The sequence below is a fragment of the Oryctolagus cuniculus genome, chromosome X (assembly GCF_051225735.1).
Source record: "Oryctolagus cuniculus isolate XC-2025 breed Fujian yellow rabbit chromosome X, ASM5122573v1, whole genome shotgun sequence".
NCBI lineage: Eukaryota > Metazoa > Chordata > Mammalia > Lagomorpha > Leporidae > Oryctolagus > Oryctolagus cuniculus.
Window position 1 is genome coordinate 64,544,458 of NC_142888.1, and position 22,942 is coordinate 64,567,399.

Here is a 22,942-nt window from a genome sequence, read left to right on the forward strand (position 1 = left end):
TTCAAACTGCATATTAAGCCAAGAGTAAATTTAATAAGTAGACATTCAACTTTTTATCTGTATGCTTAAAATAGTCATGTATTTAAGTTTAGGTCAGAGATCCTTTTTTGAACCTTGCCCTTGGGTTGTGTTTGTCAGGTCCATCTCATAATTGGCATGTTTAGTACTTCCATGAGAAAATTTAGTCTGAATTCTCAGAACAACAATTGAAAGGAAAACCTCTGTTTTCCTGAGTGGAAAAGTTTTGGTGAGTGAGAGGATTTAAAAAAAATAAATTTTGGTATTGGTTAATATTTTTTAAGGGTTTATTTTAATGCTTGTTTCATGCCAGGGTCTTGATTCTGTCACTGTGTCCTTTTCCCCTTCATTCGCTTCTTGGTCCACAAGATTCTTTCTCAGACTGGTAACTCCATGTCTCCACATTCAGAGTTCTTGTACTTCACTTCTTCTTCTGCTTATGTTTAATAAGTCTACCAAAACTTTTCTTCAATTTAAAATGATAAATTGTGCTTGTTATTTATTTTATTTACTAAAGAGTCAGACTGACAAAGAGAATGAGAGAGAGGCAGAGGAAGTGCCCATCAGCTGGTTCATTGCAGATGTTGCAGACTCTGGGAGATAGTGGTAATGGCTCAAGTAATTGGGTTCCTACCACACACATAAGAAACCTGGATTGAATACCCAGTTCCCAGCTTTTTGCCACCTTTGGCCCCACCCAGCCATTTGGGCATTTGGGGAGTAAACCAGTGGTTGAGACTGTGTGTGCACTCAAATTCTCTCTCTCTCCTTCTGCCTCTCTAATTAACTAATTAATTTTTTAAAAATGAGATAACTGACCTAGTGGTTATAACACCAGTTGGGATGCCCACATTCCATAATTGGGGTGCCTGGGTTTGAGTTCAAAGTCCACTCTTGATTCCAGCTCTCTTCTGTTGCACACCCTGAGAAGTAACAATAATAGATGATAGCTCAAGTGATTAGATTTTGACTCCTATTTGGGAGACCAGGATTGAGTTCCTGGATCCCAACTTCTGCTACAGCTAAGTATTATTGTGAGCATTTGAGAAATGAACCAGCAGATGGGAACTCTGTCTTTGTCCCTGTGTGTGTCTTTCAGGCATTAAAAAGAGAAAAAATAAGCCACATTCTAATGAGTGTATCAAAATGTAACACATCCTGATAGAAATCTCTAAACCAAAGCAAGTTTTTGATAGCATAGATTTTTCACTTTGTTTTCTTCTTCTTTCCTTTTGAAGTTAGTACACTCTGTTAGAGTCACTTCAGTGACTCTGAAGTGTTGTTATTCTTTGAGCTTTGGTGGGATAAAAGGGAAAACATGAGTTAAGACAAGATATAAATTTGCTTAGAAAATTCTAGTTTCAGAATGCTCAGCTTAATTAAATCTTCTCATTGGTGTTTTGTTTAGGAAAATGGTGACACTACGAATGAAAGTTCACGGTGGCAAGAACAGGTCCTTGAAAATGAAGAAGCCATTGGTCTTAGCAAAAAAGATAAAACCATTCAACATGTGGAAGTATTTTGTTATGCCAGGTATGAAATATTTATTTAGGATAAACTTTTCTTTTACACTTATTCAGAAGTAACCAGTAATAAGGATTTGTATGGCATTGGTTGCTACATGTCAAATTGCTATGCTGACTTGGCCTTTTTTTAAATGTAACTCTCAGTGTTCTGGGTTTAGGTAATAACAGTAATAATGTCTTACATGAATGTCTACAATTTACTAAATTCTTTTAAATACTTTTTCTCCATTGATCTTTACAACAGTCCTGTGTTAGGATTGGGTAGTGGTATTAGTTGCATTTTGCAACTAATTAGTTGCAATTTTTGAAACAGAATCCTCAAGGGATGAAATAATTTACCAAAGATCATATGGTTTGATAGATAAGCTAGAGAAAGGTAAAGTCCAAAATTAAACTCCAGGATTATTTAGTCATACTTCAATTTTCTTTCAGCTGTGCCATCCTTCTTAGATAACATTCAGTGTAGGAAAATGTAGATTACAACTTTGAATAAAAAAGAGTGGCCATAACATTTTGGTACATATTTTTGAAAATTATGATAAAGCAGTGGGAAGAAGGAATATTTTAAGTCTCCCTCTAAGTGAGAAATTCACTGCTTTAAAATAATTTGAATAGTTTATTTTTCAAGTGTATGGTTGATGGGTTGAAAGATAATAATCATGGTAAAGTGTAGTCATTGCAGTAGTTACAGATTCCAGAAGTTTAGAACATGGAATCTCGTGTACTTTGATAGTAATTAAAATTTAAAATCCGATACACTAGAGATTCTGCAAGATATCTTCAGTCATCTTGCGTATCCTTGTTGTGGTACAGTGGTAAGCATTACCTGAGCCCATGAAAAGTTTGGGAATTTAAGCTTCATTTTGTCAGCAGTGTTCATTTCTTTCATGTCACTAGTGTATTTCATTAACATAGTTAATATTCTGTGATTTTTCAGCAAAAGCCCAACCTTTGAAATGTCAGTATTATTTATATAATAATATTATGTATTATTTACATAATACTAAATGCCATTCCATATGAAAAGGTGCAACTCACTAACTTTGATCAGAGCTGGTGTAGTAAGATTTACAAAAGAATGTGATTTCAATGGAAACGTTAGATACTTTAAAGAAATCAGAAATATTTGCTAAGTTTCTTGTGTGATTATTTTTTGTGTGTATTGAATATTATCTGACTACAGTATAGTGAGAGTTAAACTGTGGCCTTTTGAGTGGTACTTTTTGATACCTCAGCTATCTGTCCTTTATGACAATTGAGGTTGATAATTTCTGATGACTAAGGTGAGATTTTTCAGTGCAGACAAAATCATCTCATTTTCAGTTCCTAGTTTCCTTAGTTTCATTTTTGGAACTTCTCAAAGTAAAAGGTTGTTGAGGGCAGGAATATAGCACAGCAGTTAAGATGCTTGGGCCGGCGCTGTGGTTCACTTGGTTAATCCTCCACCTGCGGCGCTGGCATCCCATATGGGTGCCGGTTCTGGTCCCAGTTGCTCCTCTTCCAGTCCAGCTCTCTGCTATGGCCCGGGAAGGCAGTGGAGGATGGCCCAAGTGCTTGGGTGCCTGCACCCGCATGGGAGACCAGGGAGGGGCACCTGGCTCTTGGCTTCATATCGGCGCAGTGCCGGCCGTGCTGGCCATTTGGGGAGTGAGCCAATGGAGGGAAGACCTTTCTCTCTGTCCTCTCTCTCTCACTGTATATAACTCTACCTGTCAAATAAATTAAAAAAAAAATACAATAGTTAAGATGTGACTTGGGGCTTCTGTATCTCATATCAGAGTGCCTGCTTCTAGTCCTGGTTCCTCTTTGGATCCAGTTTCTGTTAATTTACAACCTGTGAAGCATCAGATGATGAGTCAAGTACTTGCGTCTCTGTCACTCACGTGGAAGACCTGGATTGAATTTTTGGCTTTGATGTGGTCCAATGCTGGCTGTTGCTGGCATTTGAGGAGTGAACCAGGAGATGAAGAGCTATCTGTTTTTAAAGAAAATAAAGTAATGTGTTAACGGCTAAAGATTCGTTTTAAGACTCTGTTCTGCTCGTTGCCAGTTAGAATGTGGATCAAGAGGTGAACTTGGATAATTTTCTATATGTCTTCATTTACATGGGAAAGTTAGCTGTTAAAGTCCTGGTAAGCAGGAAGAGCTTGGAGAGAATGTCCAGGGAGGTGGAAGACTGTTGAGAAAATCCATTCGTCTATAATTGGTACCAGCGTGGAAAAACAGTACCTTCTCTTGGACTTGCCAGATTGTGGCATCCTTAGTCTTTTGAGTCATGGTCACAAACTTGGAATCACTATGTGAAAGGGGCTAGGGCCAAAACAACTGTCAAAAAGACTTGCTTTATATGAGAAGTCATTAAGCAGGACTGACTCACTTAAACCAAAAATCTTGTTTTATTTTTATGTATTTTGACAACTTTGTTTTCTGGTATTTCTGTCATAGTACTTTGTACTAGAGGCAAGAACACCGAGAACTATGCAGAAACAAAGGTTCTGCTTCTTCTGCCTTTGCCATTTAGCTTGCTATGTGATACTGAAAAAGTGATGTCTCTACTTTGGGCCTCTACTTTACCATTAGTAAAACATGAATGGTTTGGACTAGGTGATCCCAAAAGGACCCCTGGGCTCCAACATGCTGCTATTTTAGGTGATGGTAGACTAGCAAAAGAGAAGACTATCAACGAGCTGAGTGTGGACATTAGGCCACTTAATGTAGGGGTAAATGGCTTTTCCTAAGAGAAGATCCCTCAAGGCCATCACTGTATTGTAACACAGTATAATAATTGATGATCATAATTACACATCCCAGTGTCTTAAGGCAAAACTTGAATAATGTTCTCTATCCTTCACTTGAAATAATAGGGGTATTTGAAGTACATTTTACAAAATAAGTATTAAAAATGTTTAGAATAAAACATCATTTTTTTAAAGATTTATTTTATTTGAGAGTTAGAGACAAGTTTCAGTTTACTGTTTCATGCTGAGTAAGTAAAGCTATCACTGTGTAGTAGATCTTCGACATTCTTGAGGGCATACTGCAAAATTCTTGTGAATACCTTTTTCAAAATAATGAATAACATATTACAGGTTCTTGACTCTTTCTTTGCTTTTTTACATATGTGTTATTGATGTTTGTATTACATTTTATGCGCATAGGGTTTGTGTGTATGTGTATGTAGTTCTATACAATTTTGTCACACGTAGGTTCCTGTGCCCATCACTATAGTCAAGTTACAGAACACTTCATTAGCACAGGAATTCCTCCTGTTGTCTTCTTGTAACCATACTTCATTTCCTCCTCACCCCTCCCCTCACCATCCCTAATTCCTGGGAACCCCTGATCTGTTTTTCACCTCTATAATCTTATCATTTTGAGAGTGTTAAACGTAACTGGATAATATGTAACTTTTTGGCACTTTTTTCTCATTCAGCATGATTCCCTGGAGATTCATCCAGATTGTGTGTACATCAATAATTTGTTCATTTTGTTGTTGTTGAGTACTATTCCACAGTATGGTTGTACTATTTTGTTTAATAACCCACTCTGGAAAAACATCTAGGCTATTTTCAGTTTTGGGCTATTACAAATAAAGTTGCTACTCAATTCCATGCACAGAATTCTACGTGAACATTTTTCTGAGCTAAAAGTCTTCATTTCCCTGGAATGAATATTTAAGTGTGTTCTTCCTGGGTCATATGGTTATTGTATATGTAGCTTTAAACTGCCAAATCATTTTCTAGAGGTACTGTAGCATTTTACATTTTCACCAAAAATATCTGTATAATGTAGTTTCTCCACATTCTCACCTGCATTTAGTGTTCTCATTTTCTTATTTTAGCCATTTTGGTGGGTATATAGTGATATCTCACTGTGGTTTTAATTTGCATTTTGCTAATTGTTGATTTTAAATATTTTTTGGTGTGTATATTTGCCATCCAGATATCCTTATTAGTGAAATGTCTGTTCCTGTCTTTGGCTTGCTTTTATTTTTTTTTTTCCTTTTCTTCTTCTTCTTCTTTTTTTTTTTTTTTTTTTTTTTTTTTTTTTTTTTTTTTTTTTTTTTTTTTTTAGTTTCTAGAGGTTTTTGTTTTTATCTATGCTAAATATCTGGTTTTTGTCAGATATGTCGTTAGAAAATATTGTTCCCTCTTCTGTATTTTGTCTTCTCATCCTCTTTAAAACAGGATGGTTTTGAAGAGTAGATATATTTAATTTTGATGAGTCCAGGCTATATTTTTTTTGAGTGTGTGGATTATGCTTTGGATGTCCAGTCTGAGAAAGCTACCTAGCTCTATATTTAGATTTTCTTCCTCTGCACAAAAAACAGTTAAATAGTTTTATTTTGTTGTATAAAGGGTGAGTTGAGATGATATTCCTATTTTATTTTTTCCTTTTTTCAACCTAAGGATATCTAGTTGCTTTAGCACCATTTGTTGAAAAATGCTATTCTTCCTCCATTGCATTACTTTTGCACCTGTCAAAAATTGACTATATTTGGGTGTCTGTTTCTGTTTTTTTATTCTGTTCCATTGATCTTTTTCTCCACCAGTACCTCACTGTCTTCATTTTTGCAGTTATAATAATAGGCCTTTTTTTCTTTTTTGACAGGCAGAGTGGATAGTGAGAGAGACAGAGAGAAAGGTCTTCCTTTTTGCCATTGGTTCACCCTGCAATGGCCGCCACGGCTGGCGCGCTGTGGCCGGCGCACCGCGCTGATCCGAAGGCAGGAGCCAGGTGCTTCTCCTGGTCTCCCATGGGGTGCAGGGCCCAACTACTTGGTTGGGCCATCCTCCACTGCCCTCCCGGGCCACAGCAGAGAGCTGGCCTGGGAAGAGGGGCAACCGGGAAAGAATCCGGCGCCCCGACCGGGACTAGAACCCAGTGTGCCGGCGCCACTAGGTGGAGGATTAGCCTATTGAGCCGCGGCGCCGGCAATAATAGGCCTTAATATCAGGTGGAATGATTTTTCCGAATTTATTTATTTTTTAATTTTTTATTTATTTGACAGATAGAGTTAGACAGTGAGAGAGACAGAGAGAAAGGTCTTCACTCCGTTGGTTCAATCCCAAATGGCTGTTATGGCCGGAGCTACGCAGATCTGAAGCCAGGAGCCAGGTCCTCCTCCTGGTCTCCCATGCGGTGCAGGCACCCAAGCACTTGGGCCATCCTCCACTGCACTCCCGGGCCACAGCAGAGAGCTGGACTGGAAGAGGAGCAACTGGGACCAGAACCAGTGCTCATATGGATGCCAGCGCCGCAGGTGGACGATTAACTAAGTGAGCCACAGTGCCGGCCCTCCCAGTTTATTTTTGTCAAGATTGTTTTAGCTATTCTAGAGTTTGTGGCTTCCGATATAAGTGTTTTGAAAAACTTGTCTATGCCTATTAAAAATTGCTTAGATTTTGATAGAGAGTATGTTAAAGTTGTAATGAATTTGGGGAGATTGGACATCATTGTTATCTTGATTCATCCAATCTTTGGACATTGTTTAATCTCCCTTTTTGGAGATCATCTTTGATTTCCTTCAACAGAATTTAATTAGCATGCTGGTCATGTACATATTTTGTTAATTGTATAAGTATTTAATTTTCTTTGGAGCCATTATAAGTGTGATTATCTTTTTAGTTTAGATTCATAATTATGAACTAGAAATGCAGTTGATTTTTATGTGTTGATCTTGGATGTATCCTGAAATTTTGGTAAACTTATTAGTTCTAGGATTTTTTTTAAGGAAATTCCTTAGGATTCTTTTTACATAAAGAATCATGTCTTTTTTCAAAGAGCAGTAGTTTTATGTCTTCATTTCAACTGATTTTTCTTTATTTTTTAAGAATATTTTTTGTGAGTCATGTGTTTTCTGTCATAGCCAGATAACACAGGTTAATTATATTTTCTACTTATCCGTAGGCTCACTTAATGAACCTTTTTTTTCATAAAGGAAGTTATTATCACTTCCTGAGAACTTTGTAATTGTACACTAATGCTGGCCAATTATTTAGGGCCTCTCACTTACTAATGTTGTTCTTGCACATTACTCTCTCAGCATATGCAATTCAAATCAACACACTGGCCATATGACAAGTTCTCCCAAATTTGGTACTTTAATGGTCACTCACCAAAAGTCTATTTTATTGCCGGCACTGCGGCTCAATAGGCTAATCCTCTGCCTGCAGCACCGGCACCCCGGGTTCTAGTCCCGGTCGGGGCGCTGGATTCTGTCCCGGTTGCTCCTCTTCCAGGCCAGCTCTCTGCTGTGGCCCGAGAGTGCAGTGGAGGATGGCCCAAGTGCTTGGGCCCTGCACCCGCATGGGAGACCAGAAGAAGCCCCTGGCTCCTGGCTTCGGATCAGCACAGTGCGCTGGTTGCAGCACAGCGGCCATTGGGTGGTGAACCAATGGAAAAGGAAGACCTTTCTCTCTGTCTCTCTCTCACTGTACACTCTGCCTGTCAATCTTTATAGATGATATAAAGGCTGAACTATTATGACTTGTCTTCCCATTTTTAGATCAGATGAGTTACAGAGTTGCTGTTCATTAGGTCAAAATCTATGGTGTGATTTCCACATATGCCACTTGGTTATTTAACATCAAGGGGGAATCAAGTATGTATCTCTTGACTATAAACTTTAAATAATACGTTTTAAAATTATTTGATTTTCATTTCATTTGACAGGAAGAGTGAGAGAGAAAAATTGAGATTGATTAATTGATCTACCTTCCTTCCTTTGGAAGATACATTACTCCCCAAATCCCTACAAAAGCCAGGGCTGGGCTGGTCTGAATCCAGGAGCCAGGAACTCCATCCAGATCCCCCACATGGAGGGCAGGAATCCCAATATTTGGCCTGTAATCTACTATCTCCTAGGGTGTGCATTAGCAGGAAGCTGGATTAGAAGTGGAGTAGCTGAGAGTCTTAACCAGGCACTCAGTATGGGTGCAGTGTCCCAAGTGGCAACTTAACTTCCATGCCAAATTTCTGCCCCCATAAATAATATTATAGCCATATCAGAAGTCTCCTGATTTTTAACTTTGCTTGCCAGTAGGACTGAGTTAGAATGCAAAGCCATCACCAATGCTTGGGAAATGCCTCCAAGTACTTGGCAAGTCAAGAACAGTATATTCTACTGTAAACATATAGGATAATTTTTCTTTATTGTTGCTGTGGAGATTACTCATTTTCAACAACTATTTTGAATTGAACAGTGAAAAGGTTTTAATGATCATTTGAATGTTTAATGCTTTGAGTTACTATACAGTTAGGCTAACTGCTAAATATAAACTGATCAACCTTTTATCATAGTTAAGTCAATCTGTGACATACTTTAAAGAAATATCCAGATTGTTTTATCAAAACTTGGTTATCTTGAGTGCTAGTTAAAATTGTGGGATAATTTTTATTTTGGACCTAGAAATATTTTTGCTATATAAAAACTTTTACATTGAAATGATTTTGTATATATGTGATCACATCATTGACTTATGGGAGGGAAAGGAAAAAGGACTAGCACTTATTGGATAACATCTTTCAGGCTACTGATGTTACCTGGTGCATTACATAGTTTATTACGTTTAATTTCATTCTGTGTAACAGCCATGTGCATGAGCTGTTGATACATCTTACTGGTGAATAAACAGAAGCTCAGGGACAGCCAGAGGTAGGAAAGCAAGAATTTGAACGTATATTTATCAAACTCAAAAGCCTGTGCTATGGCCATTGTATTATGTTATATTTCAGTTAGCTGGTAAATATGTATGCACATCAAAGGGACCCTACAACCCTGTAAATAAAGTGTTTCCATTGTGAAGGTGAGCACCTTAGGATGTACATTTTACTTCTTTAATTTACTAGTTTAATATATATATATATATATTTCAAGATTTATTTATTTATTTGAAAGGCAGAGTTACAGAAGAGGAAGAGGCAGAGAGAGAGAGAGAGAGAGAGAGAGAGAGAGATCGGTCTTCCATCTGCTGGTTCACTCTCCAGATGGCCACAATGACCAGAGCCGTGCCGATTCGAAGCCGGGAACCTCTTCTGGGTCTCCCGCGTGGGTGCAGGGATCCAAGGGCTTGGGCCATCTTCTACTGCTTTCCCAGGCCATAGCAGAGAGCTGGATCGGAAGTGGAGCAGCCAGACACAAACCAGTGCCCATATGGGATGCTGGCACTGCAGGTGGCGGCTTTACCCGCTACGCCACAGCACCGGCCCCAATGTATATGTTGATATATAGTGTAATACCTAACTCCTAGTATTAGATGTAGCATGAATCTAGTATCCTTTAATGGTCATGGCTGTAGTTTACATGCCACAGAATATAGTTTACATGAGGGAATAAAAGCTGTCATTCTAAATTTAAATATGCAACAGACCATGAAAAGTTATTAATTCACATTTAATGTTATACAAACTCAAGTGATTCTTGGGTAAAAGTTGTTTGCTTGTTAATTGTATAATGTCATATGGTTTCTTTAGTGAGAAGAGATTTTTTTAAATATCGACGATTACTTCTTGCCCTATTATTTGCATATTGAGCATTTTTTCCCCCTTTTCCTGGTATAAGGTTAAAGCAGGATGAAAGTTCAGGTTCAAATGAACCAACTCTAGAGAATTAATACCAAAATTAAGATTTTTATTCAAACAGGCATCTAAAACTACTTATTTTTAGTTCTAAAATTTTATCTTAAAAATTATTCCAGCAATATGTTCTTCTTGAGCAACAATAGCAATGGAATAACACTAATAAGACAAAAGAAGTAAAAATCACCTGCAGTTTTTACAGTTTACAGGAAGCTGTACAACTGTGTATGATACATTTGTTTAAGGCTGCAGATGACATGATGCCCAACTAAATGTGGCTTAAACAAGTGGACAGAGTATATAGGTGGTGATAGGTAGGGGGATGATTTGTTAATTATGTAGCCTCAGCACCTAAGAGCACTGGGGCATCTGTTCTGCACTTCTCTTAGCTTTCCAAACAGATTCTTAGACCATAGAAATCTCTAATCGCAAATGGAAGGGGGAAGAGTTTTTCCTAGCACGTGTGCACTTTTTTTTTTTTTCATGGAAAATCATTACCAAGAGCCTCCAGTAAACTCTTCCTTATCTCACTGGCTAAAACTGAATAATATGCTCATTTCTAAATCAGTCACCACCAAAAGGGAGGTAAAATGACCATAATTAGTTTCGAGCAGTCAAAATCCAAGCCCCAGGACTCGATACCTTCAGTCTGATATTGGAACAGCATTGAGGTATAGCAAGGAGGGAGAGGTTAATGGTTACTGAGTATGCAACCAGTGTACCTGCTGTGTACCACCATGTAAAGTTTAGTGCTTGGAGAAATATGACAAGAGGGTAATATTTCAATTGTATTCTACAGTATATGTTAATGTTTTAAACTTGTAATAATTAGGGAAATGTATCTATCAATATATTATAGCAATTCAAAGTTGATTACAATGTATTTTTAATATTGCTCTTTTCTAGAACCACAATTTTTGGATAGTCTTTTTGTAGTTCTTACAAGTAACCATTTAAATGTTTATCTCAGTAGTGAACATCTGGGTGGCTGTATAACATATATCATGCAAATTAGAAATGAATAGCCTTTGAACAAAATGCACACCTCAAAAGAATACAGTCTCTGCAACAAGGTGTTTTGGAGGAAAAAGTGCAAATGGCTGAACAATAAATAGTGAACACCTGTGCTGAATAGATTAACCAGCTGGTTGGCAGTTTTCATTTGACTTATCTAAAAGGGTGACTATTACAAGGCATTAATAAGACACATTCGCTTGGAGGTGCTCTTTGTTAGTATCATTAATTGATAAGCAGTACTAGATAATACCAGAATTTATACCTCCAAAATTTCAAGGTTATTTATAGATTTGACAATTAAAAATGTATTTATGCAAACAGTATTCAGCAGTTATACTTTGGGAAAATCATCTCAAAAATATTGTTATACCGTATGGTAAATGGCCTGTGGAATTCAAATTAACAATATTGATAACATTATATCTTTTTTTATAATTTCTAATCTTTTATTTAAAAATCTATCACATTAGTTTCCTTCATGATGAATTTTTATTTATTTCTATGCTTCCCAGCCATACCTTTTTAGCTTTTTGTGGGTTTTTTTGCTGAAAGATCTACTCAACTCTAAGTGATAATGTTCCTAAATATTTAACTATGTAGAGGAAAGAATCTGAGAACTAGATTTAGTTTGAAATCTACTTTGGTAGTGAATTTTTTATAAGAAATAATGATAATAAGCATTATATGTGAAAATCATTGTAATAGTTCAAAACACAAAAGTTCTTTTGAGGGCTTATAATCTCATTTTATAATTGATAAGTAAGTTTTCGTAGTTTTCAATACATTTAAATTAATAAAATTCTAACATTTTTGGGAGGGCTATAACCCTCAGGGTAAGACTTTTCTTAGATATAAAATTTTAAACGTGGAAGAAGATATCCCTTTTTATTATCAGAATTTTGTTTACTGAGGAATTACAGTTTTAGAAGTATTTTGGTATCTTGATAACTTCTTGTTAGGTATTAACCTCAATGTTGGCAAATTTGCCAAAATACCATGGTTATTTTTAGTGGAAATTGAGGACAATGTTTTGTGTTTTTATTGCTTGTGTTTTGTGGTTTTGGAATTCTACCAAATTTTGTTGAGAGCAATGAAACTTAAGAGTTTATGTATACTGAACAAATTCCCAAAAAATAATTTCTTTCCTTACATTTATACTTTAAATAAGTGGTATTTTGACTTATATCTTCTGTATAGTCTCACATTGGCTAATACATTTCATTCACTCTATAAAGTCCTCCAAAGGAAAATACAGAAAGCCACTAACCAGGTCAGTTGCTTGCTCCATTTTCACAGTGTCATCATCATGGTCTGTAATAAGAGAGGTTGTTATTGTTTGTCTTAGCTGTAAAATATAATTAATTATCATGTCATTTCGTAGTTTAATGATCAGGCGTGGAACTTTTGCTGAAAGTTGTCACTTTGGATCCCTTATGGAACACATTTTAGTTTTATTGGCTTTCATAATAACAAAAGTGAATACAGAGCATGAACAATTATGTAGAAAACAGACAAATCACATTTCATATTGCCATTCTTCATTTTTAACGTTGTTAATGTCTGTGGGGCTATTGCGTGTTTATGTGGCCAAGGAGCTTTCATCGCAGACAATTTTAGAATATCCTAAATTAGATTAATGTCTTATATTTGAGCTTTTTAGAGCTTATAAAATACTTTTAACATAGAATAGCTCATTTAACAGTCTCATGCAAAGGTAAGGCGGATGAATTGATCCCCATTTAAAAAATTTAAGAAGCACAGAGAGTAAAAGGGAGCAAGCAAGAGAGACAGCACATGCTTCCTTTTTTTGGTTCATTCTCTGATCCCTGCAGTAGTCTGGGCTGGGCTGGATTGGAAGCTGGGAACTCAATCCAGGTCTCTCCTGTGAGTGGCAAGAATGTTTGATCCGTTATTTCTGCCTCCCAGGTTCTATACTGGCAGGAAGCTGCAATTAGGGGCTGGAGCCAAGAATCAAACTCAGGCACTCTGATTTAAGACATGGACACCCTAAACAGCATTTTAACTGCTGAACAAAATTGTCTGTGCCTGATCTCCATTTTATACGTGAGGAATCTGAGAGATTGAGAGACTTGCTTGATGTCTCCCAAGTAGGGCATTAAGGAGTAGAAATTGGATGTTCTTCCCATTATAGTTTCCTAACTCTGAAAAATATTGCTATATCATTAATGATATCAATTCCTTTTTTCATTGTATTTCATTAAATTGCTTTAACAACAAATAAGACATTTTACTTCATTGACATTTGAGTATTATTCTTTCAATATTTTCTGTTTTGTTGTAGTTACTATGTTAATTTTAATAAGGTACTTCATTTTTTCACTGTACCTACTTTTTAACATTTATTATATAGCATGTTTTCCTCACCTAATCTTTTATGTTTTTATAAATGTTTGTTTAATAAAGAAAATCTATTGCATATGCAAATCATGTATTCTTCAAGTATTTAATAGATATCACATCTATATATTATATAACAGTACAGTGGATATTTTGAAAAGGACACAAGGAAGAGGTGTACATGTCTTTGCTCAAGAGAAAAATATAGTTCTAAAAATAAAGTATGTGCTGAACAACCAAGGACTATGAAAAAGGAATTGATTTTTTAAAAATTTCAAGGGAAGCTGCATTTGTGTATTATAAGAGCATGGAACAGCAGAGTTACTGAATATGGTTGGATCAAGAAAGACTTCTTGAAAGTAAAATTTAAACTTCTCCTTAAAATAGATAGATTGTTAAAGTATGTGATTACGTTTGGGAATGGGGAGTTGTGATTTTATTTGCAGTGGAAAGGCTAATCCAGAAAAAAAAATGATCTGGGCCAAAACACGGAGATCAGAGATAGCATGTTGGAATGTAGGTGAGGATGAGACCAGAAAATTAGTAAAAGAAGAAAATGGTTTAGTTTACAGACAGGAAGATGAAGATTTTTATGAGGGGTTTACATTTGACATAAGGAAGGGCAACTGTTCTTGGAATATCAATGAGCAGATGTTTGCTTGCCAGAGACTATCACATACAATTGGGTCAGGTATTGAGCATTAGGGAAATCCAGTGAAAATAGTGGATTCTGGGGAGGATGAAATATAATAGGGAAATTCATGATGCAGACAAGAAAATGATAGACTGAGAATGTTAACTCTAGTAATAACTTTAAGAATGGGCCTTCCAGGAGAGTGATAGATGTCAGTACTGAAAGAATAGTTGACAGGAAAGAATACAGATTTTGTTCGATTACACATTGAGGTAGACCAATTTAAACTTTTCATGGCAGATTTTTGCCCCCACTTCAGTGAAGATTATACCTCTGTACACCACTGAGTCAAGAATTCTCAGTATTAATGATCTTTGATATCCATCATTGAGCACTTACTGTGTCCCCAGCACTGTGCCATATTCTTTGCATATAGTACTTCATTTGATCTTCAGAACAACTTTGTAAGGGAGGTAGGTGATGTTATTCCTAGGTTATAGAGAAGTAATTTAGGTCTCAGAATGTAAGTATCTTGCCTGTGTACACAGAGCTAACTGGTTAGAGGATGTGTTAATTCTGCAGTCTATACTCTTAAGCATTAAGTTGATTTGCTTCAAATACAATTCCCTTGTCTGCCTTAAATTAATAAAAATAATTGTGTGACTTTTTAAACCCTGAACTCTTTTTATCAAATCTTAATTATGTTTCATATTGCATTGAAAACTTACAGATAAATGTTTAATGTCTGGCTCACCTAAGGCAGAACATACACTTGAATTTTATAAGATAAAAAGGGTAAGGAAAAATTGCCATGCAAAGTTAAGCAATATTAAAAAAAGTAACAGGATAGAATTATCAAAAGCATGATGTTAATTATTGTGATTTCTTATTAGTCAGGATTTGCATGAAGATGTTGAAGAAGCTGGTGCATTGCAGAAAAATCACGCATCTGTGACATCTGCGAACTCCACAGAAGCTGCAGATTCTGCCTGCCTGCCTACAGAAGATGAGTCATTAAGCATCGTGAGCTGCGAAATGTCCGCAGAACAAACTCCAAGCAGTGATCCAGAGAGTGCCCCAGAAGTAAATGATGCTGAAGCAACAGGGGAGAAAGGCGACCATTGTGATGATAAAACTTCAGAAGAAGAAACAAGCACAAATGTGCCTACAGCAGCAGACACCATAGAGCAACCAAAGAAAAATAGGATTACTTACTCACAAATTATTAAAGAAGGCAGGAGATTTAATATTGATTTGGTATCAAAGGTAAGTACCGATTTTACCCATATTATCGTAGAACAAGGCTAACTTCTAATTGATTAAACATAACATCTTGGTCCATAAATCCAATTTTTAATTATTTTATTCTCTGAAATACAGAGCATTTATTGTATAAAGAGATACTAACCAGAAGTTTATAATTCATTTAAAATATTCTTTAAGATTGAAAGCACTTCAGAATGTGCACATTAAACTGCTTTTAATGTGCTTTTCTGATCTATAATTAAACAATATTTTTGTACTTAAATACTTTTGTATTAAACCACATAGTGCATCAGAATATTCTTCTAATGCTTGGATGTGTGAATTCCATTTAAAAAACACTCTAATGAACCCATTTACTAATCCATGTTTTTGACAGTCAATTTACGTCAACTTTTTTTTAATCCTTGATATATGATGAACCAGTGCATTTTTGAAAATTCTGTGTTCAGATTTGAGGGTTCTGGAGGATAATTAAGTAGTGGGAAGACGCTAAAGATGCTTTTGTCTTTTATGTTTCCACCCTTAACTCTAACATTAATTTTAGTGTGACTTAGAGAAGTTTTCCTGGATCTTAGGAGGGTACGAAGTTGCCTTGTGTTTCTAGGAAGCAAGGCTTAGTGTAAGAGTCTAGAAAACCAATGGGATAAAAGATCATGATCTTAAAGGCTCACGATACAGGGCTAGGTAAAAATAGAGTGAAAATAGAGACCAAATCTCTTTAAGTTAAAGGCAAACTATGAGGAATTAAAGAGAAGTGAATAACATCAGACTTGACTCAAAACTAGGCTTTTCAAAATACTGAGTTTTCCTCAAGTTCCAAATGATAGGGGAAAGAAAGCGACCAATGCATTCTGCTCACATTTTGCTGCTGCAATTGTATATTGTTTTCCTGTTCCCTTTGAACTAGATGCCTGAAAATATGATTATCTTTTTACTATCCTTTTTTTTTTTTTTATCATGTAGCACTTTGTATCTGATTCTGTCATGATCTGAGTTGGCTATTGCCTTGATCCTACTTCATATTTCTGAACTATGATTCTGCCTTCTCCATCTTCTTTGACCTTGTCATGCTTTGAAATCTAGCATTCTTTCCATTTTAACTTGGTTATTTGTCTCTAGATGGAAGTTTAATCCTAACACAATAATAACCTTCCAGTTCTTATGAGCAGTACTTTAAAGAGAAGTGAACAACAGAAACTCAACAAAAAACTGAACTAGTCATATAGTAAATGGGCTTTGTCTGAAAATTTCATTTTGAGTTAGTTACTTAGAACTTGGGATATAATGATATAAATGTAGTTAAGAATCAAGGCTATTTCATAAATGTGTCTAAGATGTAATATGTGAAATATACATTTTCCACAGGAAAGTGATAGAAAATGATGCTATTCAATTGTAGGACTTAGCATAGGAAACTTTAACTTTCTAAGAAAATGAATACTGGTTGTGGAAAGGAGAAGTTTAATTAGAAACTGAGACATTTGAATAGATTGTGAAGGAGATATCCGGATATTTTCTCAGGATTTATTGGTTAGCAATATTGGATCTCTTAGGGTAAATAAATTAAAAAAAATGTCTAGAGGCAGTTGATTAGGCAGTTATACTTTGTCATGCATGTTTTCATAGGTTCATAAATATAATTATTGTTTCAAAAATGCAGAAGTATCTAAAGACTGTAACCATAGCAACACAGGGGATTTTTTTTTTTAAGAGGTTTTTTTTTGGTCATTTTAAAGAATGTTTCTCATTTCCTGAACTGAATACTGAATGGTATAAAGTATTCACCAATACTGAATGGTGTAGAGCAGTGTGTTATATGTTATTGGGGTATTTGGGCACTCCCTGGAAATTTCATGTGTTCTAATAATTTCATTAACACATCTAAGTTTAGGATGATTGACGTATCTATCTTAAGCCCTACCTCTTTCCTAAAATCCTTTTGATATCTCCAAGCTTCTTGATATTTCTATGTGTATTCCATCCCAAAGTTCTCATGGTGTAAGACCCAAGTACTTTGGAGATTTACAGTTTACAAGCCATAACCGTGAATATAACCTTTTAAAAATAATAGATCAGGCTAAATTGGTCAAATAAAATACATAGTATTATCCTGCTCAGACTGAAAGAGAAGGTAACCAAAGAGGAAATACTTAAAGACAATTAAAATTCATTTCATTAGTCTGAACTCTAATAATTATGAAACCAAAATGCCAAGGGCAGCAAAAATTAATTATTAAATTTAGTTCAAGTCATTTTAATCAAATTACCATATTCTTTAGTCTTATCACTATGAAATGACTGTGGTAGGTCACACAGAGTAAGGTAAAATTGAGATTTAAGTTTAAATATGGCACACCTTCAGAAAAAAAAAACTCTAGTCTAATTGGAAGTTGTTTTTACTTTTACATGGTATTTTAAATGCATTTTTTGTCATTAAAGAGTCAAATGGCTTTTTTTTTATTTTTTTAACTTTTATTTAATGAATATAAATTTCCAAAGTACGATTTATGGATTACAATGGCTTCCCCCCCATACCGTCCCTCCCACCCACAACCCTCCCCTTTCCCACTCCCTCTCCCCTTCCATTCACATCAAGATTCATTTTCGATTATCTTAATATACAGAAGATCAGCTTAGTATACTTTAAGTAAGGATTTCAACAGTTTGCTCCCACACAGAAACATAAAGTGAAAAATAATAGATGATTTTTTTTTAAATGATGATGAAATCAGATCAGACCTATTGTCATGTTTAATCCCAGTGAGAGTCAAGTTGGGAGTTGATAATTTCTTTTTTTTTTTTTTTTTACAGAGGATCAGTTTAGTATACATTAAGTAAAGATTTCAACAGTTTGCACCCCCATAGAAACACAAAGTGAAATATATTGTTTGAGTACTCGTTATAGCATTAAATCTCAATGCACAGCACATTAAGGACAGAGATCCTACATGAGGAGTAAGTGCACAGTGACTCCTGTTGTTGACTTTACCAATTGACACTCCTGTCTATGGCATCAGTAATCTCCCTATGCTCCAGTCATGAGTTTCCAAGGCTATGGAAGCCCTCTGAGTTCTCCGATTCTTATTTTCTTTAGACAAGGTCATAGTCAAAGTGGAGGTTCTCTCCTCCCTTCAGAGAAAGGTACCTCCTTCTTTGAAGACCTGTTCTTTCCACTGGGATCTCATCAAATGGCTTTTTATATAAACATTTTATATGTCAAGTCAGGCCATGACAGTGTCGAATCCAAGGAACATAAAATAGCTTACAGAAGATAGCTAGAAAATTGTCAGAGGGAATAATTATATAAGCAGAAACTATTAAGAGGAGAAAATGTATTTAGAAAAAGATTTTGAAATTGAAGATCAAGACACTTTGCAGATATTTACTAATATATTTCTGTATATGTTTTTAGAAACTTTATTGTTTTAATATAGGGGAATAAATCCTAGTTCTATATCAGTGTACCTTTCATAACAATGCCCAAGTTATAGAAACCCATGTAATAATTTCCTTCTAATCTCAAATTAATCTCATACAAGATTTTTCCACAAACCTATAACATTTCCTCAATTATTTGTTTTATATCATTCCTCTGCCTCCTTAAAGGACATCAGCTGTGTCACTTTAAGTCAAACATTGCTTACTTTTCCCCTTAATTGAAGTAGCTTTACTTACTAAGACACATTCTCATGTCTGGAACTTCCAAAATATTTCTCTCTCTCCTGCTTGCTGGTTTTTTAATTTCCATTTTGCAATAATCTTTTAAAGCCTCTAAATTAAGTATAAAACATTTCAAAGAATGTATAGAATCTTAACACATAGTTACTTAAAAGTAATTAAAATGGTTTGTCATATATCAACAGTTTATGAAAAATATTTACTAAAAGGCCTAATGCATTTTACATATTTTACAAACAACAGTACATGAATTTGAAAATATTTATCTTTTGTGTTTACTAACTTATTTTTAACAATTATAGATTTTTTAAGAAACTAAGATATTAGACAACCATGGTTATAAAATCTTGTCAGAGAACAACTCTAAAAACTAAAGTAAATTGTACTTCTTACAAAAGAAATAATGAACATTGCATCAAACCTTTTATGCACTAATTATTCTGAAGTCAAAATTATATATTATTTTTATATTTACATAAATGTATTTTCAAAGATTTATGTATTTATTTGAAAAGCAGAGAGAGGGAGAGAGAGATTGGTCTTCATCTGCTGGTTCACTTCCCAGATGGCTGCAGTGGCCGGAGCTGTGCTGATCAGAAGCCAGAAGCCAGGAGCTTCTGCCCACTGGGGGCAGGGGCCCAAGCACTTGGGCCATCTTCCACTGCTTTCCCAGGCCATAGCAGAGAGCCAGTCCCACAGCCTGCTGACTTCTTCAGAAGCACTCTTTTCTTGTACCAGGAAGCATTTCCAAGATTCCAAGGCAAGGAGAGAAGGGCGAATCCCCAAGAGAAAGAATTCCTTGTAGCTCCTTGGCTGACTCTGAAATCACTGACTCAGGGTCAGCTCACCTCAGGTAGCCATACCATGGGTTGAGAATGAGATCCCATGTTGAGTGCAGCGATGAGATCTGCTCAAGGGCTCTGGCCAGAGGATGCAGGAGCGGCTGGTTTGGCCAAGATGCTGATTCCTTGCTCCCCTCCTCACACGGGGCACCATAGATGTTAGGAAAAGAGGCACAGAATAGAGAGGAGGCAGTGAATGAATCTACAGCCAGGCCAAATTTATTCAGAGAAGATAAATTCATAGAGATGGGTGACCAACTGCCAGTGTGCACATGATGGAACACGTGGCAGAAGGCCAAATGCATTTTTGAAGCTGGCATTATATCTTTAAATATTACTAGATTTTATTACATGAAGATTTTACATATGTTTATATTTGTCATTATGACTTTTGAGGGATTCTTACAAATATTTGTTGTTTAAACAAATGAGATTTTTGAAGTGCCTGTGTTTATTATTATTATAGTATTAAAATGACATTATATTCTTAAAAGTATGAGCTGTATTGGTTGCATGGTGTGTTAAGAGGAATCTAATCAAGTAACATGCCATATTTAGTCAGAATAATCAGATTTGCTTAAAAATGTGATTCCCATTTTGTTTGTTCTAAACAATGCTGACCTTTTATAAAATTTCAGTTAGCTTCTACTGATGTACAGAAAGTATTTCTTGACCTGTTGGATACTTGATGAATTGAGTAAGATTGGTTTTTGAGATTATGTTTATATTTGTATAGTAAAGCTAATTTTATTTCCTCATCCTCATATATTATAGTGTAACACATTTTTTAATTTTAAAATTTTTTTAAAGATATATTTATTATTTGAGAGGCAGAGTTACAGAGAGAGAGAGAGAAAGTTTCCATCCACTGGTTTACTCCCCAAATGGCCGCAATGGCCGGAGCTGGGCTGATCTGAAGCCAGGTGCCAGGTAGCTTCTTCCTGGTCTCCCACATGGGTGCAAGAGTTCAAGCACATGGACCATCTTCTGCTGCTTTCCCAGGCCATAAGCAGAGAACTGGATCAGAAAAGAGGAGCAGCCGGGATTCAAACCGGTGCCCATATGGGATGCCAGCACCGCAGGCAGAGGCTTAACCCACTATGCCACTGTGCCGGCCCCGCATTTACATTTTTAACATTTATCAACTTATAGACATAGATTTAGCCAAACATTTAGCATTTAACCATATGGCTCAATTCACAGTATGACAGATAATACTGTTTAAATTATTGTTTTTGTGTTTCTGAGAGTAGTTATGAGAGATTTTGAAAGGTTAAATCAATCCTTTGTATACGTGCTGGAAGTAACTGTCATTCTTACTTATTGACAAACACATACTTCATATAAACCAAGACTGCTTGGATTATAGAGGGACCTTGTTATTGGAGTATTTTAGTGGAAGTACATCACTTATCTCTTTCTTTTTTGGTGGGTTGGGGAGGTCCATCAGTCTGATTTTTTACAACCACCTGGCCTACAGGGGCCTAGTATGTCTTATCATTCAGACTTCTAAAAAATATAGTATAAATTAATATTGAGACTGCTGATATGGTATGTATTATGTAACGTTCTTAGCAGGGTCCAAGAGGCACTCTGTGTCTAAACCCACTAATATTTCTGCAGAGAAATGTACGAATATTCACATTAAGAGGGACAGATAAAGACAGAAGTGCCTTATGTCAGTATGGATCATTTTTACAGTTTTTTGGATTTTGAGTTTTAGATAATCAGTTATGAAGTTGTCATAATATGTACTATAATATTTAAAGGTATACTTTTTTATAAATAATTTAAAATATAACTGAATTTTGTATATTTAGCACTTATCAATTTTCCGCTGTTGCACCTTTTACCTTATTCTCTAAAATATTTTCTTTATACAGCTGCTGTATTCTCGGGGATTGCTCATTGATCTTCTTATCAAATCTAATGTTAGTCGATATGCAGAGTTTAAAAATATTACCAGGATTCTTGCATTTCGAGAAGGAAGAGTGGAACAGGTACTGTGCTTACCAAGTATTGTATCTGGTTATGAGTTGAAGTTATTATGGGTTGTTTTGGAAGGATAAGCAGTAAGATTGTTACTCCTTGGTAAAGCAGTAAATTCTAATCCTGCCAAGTGATTTACAAGTGCAAAGTGTAAGCTTTGCTCAGTTACAGTTTCTCATGTTAATTTTCTCATGAGTTATTCCACAGCTTAATGTTGGTATTGAGAAAGTATTAGTTTCAGGCAGCACTGGTAGATTTAAGCTGTCACTTCTTTCCTGGTAAGGGTGATATGCCATTGGCCTTTCAGTGGCATGAGAAGCAACTTGGCAGAATTAAGAAAGAGAACTCACAAGTTAATTAGCTCTGAAGTTAACAGAGATGCCATTCGAACTAGACAGAGGTAACATGGAATATTCTGACCAGAATGGAAATAATCCTGTATATGTAAGAGAAGAAATTTTTATTTGTAATACTTGTATCATAAAGAAGCAGTTTCTTAATATTGTCATATTTTTTTTCAGGTTCCTTGTTCCAGAGCAGATGTTTTTAACAGCAAACAACTTAGTATGGTAGAAAAGCGAATGTTAATGAAATTTCTTACATTTTGCATGGAATATGAGGAACATCCTGATGAATATAAAGGTATTAGTTTTTATTTAATTGCATTCTCCAGCTATTTGATTTTTTTATGTTGTAGGAATTTATTTTAAATTACCTACAGTTCATTAAAAGGGAATTCATGATAGAAGATACTTGAAGAAAAATGTAGGGAAACATGCTAAATTAACAGTACCTTTAAAACTAATGATTATAGCAAAAAAGTCTTCACATTGAAATTCTGCTTCAGTTATTTTCCCATTTTTTATGCAATTACAAAAGAAAAAGTAAAATCCCTAAAATCTTAATTAGTTTTCATTTTTGGGGGGAATACTCATTTTCTTCTAAAGTATAACCTGTGCAACTCTTTATGCCACAAAATTTTTCAAGTCAAAGACTGGGGTTAAAAAAGAAAACGATGGATATCTTAAAGGGTA

At 35.5% G+C, this 22,942-nt stretch overlaps 1 protein-coding gene across 5 annotated transcripts in view; it reads left to right on the forward strand.

Annotated features, from left to right (window-relative positions):
* Positions 1–22,942, forward strand: part of CHM (CHM Rab escort protein) — a 209,884-nt gene that overhangs the window by 79,858 nt on the left and 107,084 nt on the right. For all 5 annotated transcript variants that reach the window (XM_008272993.5, XM_089324091.1, XM_089324090.1 and 2 more), the window contains 4 exons: positions 1,427–1,551; positions 15,027–15,399; positions 21,803–21,919; positions 22,430–22,550. In XM_008272993.5, the coding sequence (XP_008271215.3) occupies positions 1,427–1,551; positions 15,027–15,399; positions 21,803–21,919; positions 22,430–22,550 (736 nt within the window). The remainder of the gene's footprint in view (positions 1–1,426; positions 1,552–15,026; positions 15,400–21,802; positions 21,920–22,429; positions 22,551–22,942) is intronic.